Below are 6,732 nucleotides of genomic sequence, written 5' to 3'. Positions count from 1 at the left end.
GGGCAGCTGAAGGGTCATCAGTCTTCTGCTGGAGTTACAGCCTGCTGTGATGTTAATGAAGAACCACCAGTGGGTGTGCTGGAAGGTAATTTAGATCTACATAATCATGACTTAATCCTTCAGCCGGTGACATCAGAAAGGTCCTTACCCAAGTGCAAGCTCCATGATTTCATGCCACAAAGAGTGCAGCTGAGTAACTCCTCTTGTCTTTTGTGAGTACTGCTCACATCAGTCATGATAGCTTTATTAAATGGTGTGACCCGATCCAATTCTTGCATACAGAGTGCTATTTCCCAATCAAAACTGCAAAATGTGGCTGAGCAGGCTGTGAAAAGAAAGCTAAATCTGCATCTTAAATAGCAGATTAACTGCTCTGCATGGGAAAGTTGCTGGGGTGGAGGGGTGGGGACAACTGAGAACATCGGTACTTCAGGGATAGCAACTGGAGGTACTGCCTCTCTAGCAGGTGAAAGTGAAAAAGTCCTCAGAGCTATCTTCAGAAATCTGCCTCTGGTTCTGGGGCAACTGTCATGGAAGGGACACATCACATACAGCCAGTTCCCAGGGCCAGGGAGAGCTCTCGCTGAAGTATTTATGCTTCTCCAAGGGAGAGGAGACATGGGTGTGAGAAAGGGAAACCCTTTAGAAAATAGCTTGGAGCCATGTCCAACACAGTGCCCGAATCAGATGCAAAGCTAGTGTTTTGTGCCAGCAAGCATGGTAAAGATGTAAGAGTTTCTTAGGCCGGAGGCATTCAAGGAGAGATAGAGTTTATGTCAAGCTGGGGATAGGAAAGTGGGGGAAGGGTCAAGGGTGTTTCCAGAAGGAGATGGCATTTGGGCTTGGCCTAAAGGATGGTGTTATGAGTTGAACCATGTCCCCCACCAAAATGTGTATTTTAAGTCTTTTTTTTTTTTTTTTTTTTTTGATTTGCAATGGCTTTATTTCTGGATGTATATGTGATTTTAACAAATATTAATACTTTCAAAAAACAATCTTAATATTATTAAAGTACAATAAACAGTATAAAATAAAGCACTCCATTATGTAATCATAGTATACTAGATAAAACCCTGGGGAAAATAATGGCATTATATTTTAAAAGGCACAGTAGCACTCAGCACAGTCCCCTTTTCAATTTGTTTCTCTCCAAGTCTTCAAAATGTAAAGAATGCTTTCCATACCACCAAAGGCAAACATTTCCAAACAGATCTAAAAGTTCAGGAATTGGGTTCAGGTGACTTTTTATGAAAACAATTCAGGCGACCAAGCACTTTTAGTTTCACACACTGAAGGTGAGCCTTTTTCTGAAAATGGAAGGCAACATTTGACTTCTGAAGAAGAATTAAGTCCAAGAATAGGGTGCAGCTGAGGTGTTTCTAAGACTTGAACGTCTGGACATTTAGAAATCCAGCTTGAACTTTTACAGTTATATTTAGGAGTATTCTCTTTGGTAACTATTGCGGCAAGCACATTCTTTAATTTCTTCTTAATTAAACCTCTTTTGGTTCCTTGTCTAATATGTTTCAGTTTCTTTCTTGCTAAGTCTTGTTGATCAGGGAAATGATGGGCAGCAAGGGATTTCCCTAGACCTATGACTTGGAATCCAAGCATATCTGAAGGAAATATTTTTTGTGTGGTAGGAGGGACCCATTCGTCACTATCAGTTTCATGGCACTTAGCTAAAGGATGGTGGTTGAAAACTTCTGTTTGTGATATACCAGATATAACAGGGCTTCTGATTTTCTGGCTAGGTGTTTTTATATATTTTGGACAGCTTGGGCTGGCTTGCTGTTTGTCATTTTCAGGAATAATCCTTATTTTTTCATAGTTAGCATCAAGATCTGAATAAAATACAGGTATTTTTTTGAAAGCTCTGTTTATCCCATGAATTCTAGTTTGGTGGAACCCTGAAATTGGAGTTGACTGTGAACACGGAACAAAGTCTTGACTATTTTCAAAGTTATATTCTGAATCTGATTGAAAATGAGGTGTTGGAGAGCTTGTTCTTGAATGCCTAGAGTCAGATGGGTTTTGCAAGGATAACTTCTGTGAAGGCTGGATGAAGTCTTCAGAAAGTGACCTCAGTGAAAAATCAGACTCTGAAGGATGACTTTCTGGCAAAGACATTCCCCACTGTAACAAACTATCCTGTGATTTTTTGGTAATCTCTGTTGCAATGTCCATTTCTTTAGCAATATCATCAAAGAGGTCAGCAGAGGCATCATAGCTACCTTGACGGCCAATAGAATTGCTCTGTGTTAAGTTGTTAGTGATATGTCCACAAGGGATGTCTTTCAACGTATTTGTACTTCTATTTGGATTACTGCAAAGAGTTTCTAAAGGATATGTAAGTTTCCTGCAAATTGTAAAACTGTCATCTTGGTTCTTTGGCCACCTATAATATTGTTTATTTTCTAATTTGCAAAGATCAGACACATCATTATACTTCCTACAACACAGAGTTGTCAACTTTTCATTCATTTCTGAAAGTAATTTTTCTCCACGTCCATTCAAGTATTTATTTAGACTAGAATGGTCACTCTCTGAAGTAATGGGCCTAAGTAGAATTTCATCACTGTGTGGTGAGATTCTTATAGTCTTAAGAGTAACTGTTGATTCTAAATCTTTTGAAGATGAAAACAGAGCTGACAGTTTTGGTAGAAAATATTCTGACATACCTCTTCCATTATGATTTACAGAGACAGCCTCTACTTTGTTATCTGGTTGTGACTCCTTTTCAACACTGGGACTTAGATTTACTTTACGGTTGAAAAAAAAGTTATCTTTGCCAGAGTTTGCTTTGACTATTGCTTGGGATGATCTTAAAACTATAGGTGGTGTATGCAGGGCTCCAGTAGTTCTCTGGGGAGTCACAGATAACATGCTGTGGTCTGCATGAAATTTATCGATGTCATTATCTACATGATGTTTCCTACTACTGACATCTGCCTGGGTTATAGCAATCTCACTTTCAAGAACTGCCAGAAACTTGTTCAGGCTTTCAGAGAATGGTAGATCATCCCATATTTCAGGGTCACAATCCTCGGAACTGCTGGCTGTCTCTTCAAGTCTGAGTAATGAAGGTGAACAACATGCAGATCTCTTTTGAAGGCTAGTGGGGGTATCTATACCATGATGCTGGAAACATGGTGGCTCATGCTGGGACCTGTTTTTAATTTCCACTGTACTGTGGAAGGAATCTGCATTACTTGACTCAAGGGGCTCTTGCATTTTCAAAGAGTCATTAACTCCAATTTCATGATGACTGCTGTGAACTGTACTCAGCTCCTTAGCTTGTAAGCCAAGTTCTTGACCCAACTTTTCTGCTGTACTCTTTTTATCCATATATGAAACAAGGCTCCATGAATCCTGAATAGGATCATGGCAGCTATTGAAACCAGCGGCCTCTGCAACGGAGATGGATTTTCTGTTCTGGCGAAGAGTACCAAAGGCCTTATCTTGTTCTGAAGCTGAAAAATCATCATCTGTTAGTTGTGAAACAATGGAACTGAATTCAAGTGATGGCGGCCAGAATTTTGAACAAGTATCCTTGCTGCAGGACTTGAAAAAATAAGAAGTGCTGTCAGGAGTATGTATGCTGCTGAGATCACTACTTGAGTGATCTAAAGCAAGTAAGTTACTATTAGGTGCCTGAGAGTCACAATGAAGTTTCCTGAAATTAAAAGTCTGCAAAAGTTGACGGAAGTAGTCAAAGACAGTAAAGCCTGCAACATCTGGGTCTGGTAGAACGATCTGACAAGCGACTAGTGCTTTGGGTTTTCTTTTGTAGACAGAGCATTGCTGTAAGTAGTTATTGTCCTCTGAACCTTGTCCAGACTGGTTTTCAAAATTCGTCACTCCAAAAATAAAGCTTTGTCCAACAAAGCAAGTTTCAACTGCTTTAGTTAATAGATCCTGAGTTGTATCATTGTCCAGTGTTTCTGGAATTGTATTAGGATCCTGAATGTACCTGTGCAAACCAGTGGCAGTAAGACCAAAAAATGTATCTAAGCAACTTCCAAATACAGTAATAACATACAATTTGTTTGATTCTGCAACTTTTAAGGAAAGTTTGTATCTGTAATTGGCATTTCCAGATTCACCAGCGGAGCCACATTTTGGGCAATTAGACCTTTTGGAGACTACAATTATCCTCGATAAGCACTTCTGACATGATGGATATATAAAACTTGAATTCTGGAGAGCAAGTACTGAGGCAAGAAGAAATTTTCTTCTTCTATTCATATGTTCACACGGTGGCCTGTAGTACCAGCTACTGTGGAGGCTAAGGCAGGAAGATCACTTGATCCCAGGGGGATCAAGGCCACAGTGAGCTATGATTCGTCATGGCACTCTAGCCTGGGTAACAGAGCAAGACTCTATCTCCTCATGGCTGCCGGTTTACGGAGAATGACTTGTAAAAAAACAAGTGCGAGCTCTGGGTCGCATTCAAAATGAAGTTAAAAGCCATCTTAAGAGTCTCCGGCCCTTGGGCTTCCCGAGAACCGTATTTTAAGTCTTAACCCCCAGTACCTCAGAATGTGACCTTGTTTGGAATTAGGGTTATTGTAGATGTAATTCGTTAAGATGAGGTCATACTGGAGTAAGGCGAGCCTCTAATCCCGTAAGTAGTGTCCTTGTAAAAAGGGCGGTGGGACCCAGGACGTGCTACCCAAAATATGGCAGGTTGGCATTTGAGGAAACAGCAGAAGCAGGAGGTCATCATCACCGTCCCCTTCACTCTTTGTCCCTGCAGCAGGCCATAAAACTGAGGACGGTCACTCTCTGACGTCCCTCTCTTCTCTCCTGAAGACCTTCATGTGACAGCTATCCTGTACTATACCTGGAGGAAAGGAGTGTCACACATGGACATCAAGAAGGAGCTGAATGCACAGGCCTTCTAGTTCCCCCCAGTGGACTACTATCAGATGGTTCCCTTTGCCCCTCCCATCCCACTTTTTTTTTATTTAGATGGAGTTTTGCTCTTGTCGCCCAGGCTGTAGTACAATGACATGATCTCAGCTCACTGCAACCTCCGCCTCCCAGGTTCAAGTGATTCTCCTGCCTCAGCCTCCCAAGTAGCTGGGATTACAAGTGCCTGCCACCATACCCAGCTAATTTTTTTTATTTTTAGTAGACACAGGTTTCGCCGTGTTGGCCAGACTGGTCTCCAACTGCGGACCTCAGGTGATCCGCCCACCTCGGCCTCCCAAAGTGCTGGGATTATAGGTGTGAGCCACCACGCCTGGCCCTCCCATCACACTTCTGCACACCTTTCCTTGGTTCTTTGGGTCTTCATTGCTAAAGGCTCCCATGTCACAGAAAAAATAAACATCTGCATTTTTCTTGCCGATATGCCTTTTGTTGTGGTGGTCTCAGCCATGAACCTTGTTGACGGGTGAGAAAAATACATTACTTTTTCTGTCCTACAAGGGGAAATTTGGAGACAAACAGATACGTGGGGAGATGCCATGTGAAGATCTGAGTTCTGCTGAAACAAGCTAGGAACTATTAGAAGCCAGAAGAGAGGCCTAGAATAGCTCCTTCCCCAGCGCCTTCAGAGGGAGCAAGGCTCTCCCAACATCCTGATTTTGACTCCTCCCCTCCAGAATTGCCAGACCATATATTTCTGTTGTTTTAAGCCACCCAGCTTGTAGTACTTGGTTACAGCAGCCCTGGCAAAGTAATACAGGTTTGTAGGACTGTATTTTTAGAGATGGAAAGGAGAAACCCTAGGGAAGAGCATGAGCTTACTGGGGTAAGAATATGTATTTATATATTGAGAGCATTCAGCAGTTCGGTTCTACTGGAACCAAAGTCTGATAAGGAGCCATGGGAATGTATATTGTGACCAAGTAACAGAGGCTTTGAATGCTGGGAAAGACACCTACATTTTTACCTGGGGGAGTTTGCTTGTTTTGTGCTAATATTTATTTCTATCCATCTTGTCCTAAAATGATTTGAGGTGGCTGACCTTAGCATGTAGATCATGGGGTATCAGGTTGTGTGCCAGGAAGTGACTTGGTCAGCACCTGCACAGGAGGATGACCTTGGATGCAACTCCTTGGAGAAAAAAAGCCAAGCAGCGGCCTAGATGAGAAGCTGTAGCCATCATCTAAAGAATATGCAAAGCAGGTCTCAACTAGGAAAATGGCAACAGGTGGAGAAGAGGGGATACAGACGAGAGGTGAAATGATAGGTCGACCAGCCCAATGCTTGCATGTGAGGAGGAAGCGAGAGAGAGGAATTGAACAGAACGTCGTCAGCACTTGAGCCTGGTAACTGTGAGGACAGTGGCGCTATTTGCAGATTTCGGAGGAAGCATCACGTGGGGGAGGTTGAGGAGTTTGTTTTGCACACGTTGACTCTCAGGTGATGGAGGAGTCCCTCAGTCAGTCGGACTTAGGAGAAAATGTGCCATTATTCATCTAAACCAGAGAATTGAAATTTTGAAGCCAGCTAAAAAATAATGGTTCCACTCTACAAGAAATGAAGTGAAACAGTAAAAGAAAAAAAAGAGAAAGAAAGAAAAAAGCAAAATAATCCACCCAATTAATCCATCTAGTCAAGTGTGTGTGTGTGTGTGTGTGTGTGTGTGTGTGCACGCACGTGCACTTAAGTACTGTTAACAAAGAAAATGGACAATGGCAAAAACTACTTGAAGCCTGCTTTTAACAAAGTCATCCTTGTCTTCAGAAGGATGAAGTACTCTTGTTTGTCAGGAAGATC

The 6,732-nt window shown here is 42.0% G+C and overlaps 1 protein-coding gene across 1 annotated transcript; it reads right to left on the bottom strand.

The window, feature by feature from the left end:
• Positions 1-929: 929 nt before the first annotated feature.
• LOC116550152 (DNA damage-induced apoptosis suppressor protein-like) lies at positions 930-4,512 on the bottom strand. Its single transcript, XM_032275950.1, has one exon. The coding sequence runs from the start codon at positions 4,246-4,248 to the stop codon at positions 1,246-1,248; it is 3,003 nt and encodes a 1,000-aa protein (XP_032131841.1). The 5' UTR covers positions 4,249-4,512; the 3' UTR covers positions 930-1,245.
• Between the last annotated feature and the right edge of the window lie 2,220 nt (positions 4,513-6,732).

This window comes from Sapajus apella, unplaced genomic scaffold (genome assembly GCF_009761245.1).
Source record: "Sapajus apella isolate SASKATOON/1434 unplaced genomic scaffold, GSC_monkey_1.0 scaffold7, whole genome shotgun sequence".
Lineage (NCBI taxonomy): Eukaryota > Metazoa > Chordata > Mammalia > Primates > Cebidae > Sapajus > Sapajus apella.
This window is presented reverse-complemented; position numbering and strand designations above follow the sequence as displayed.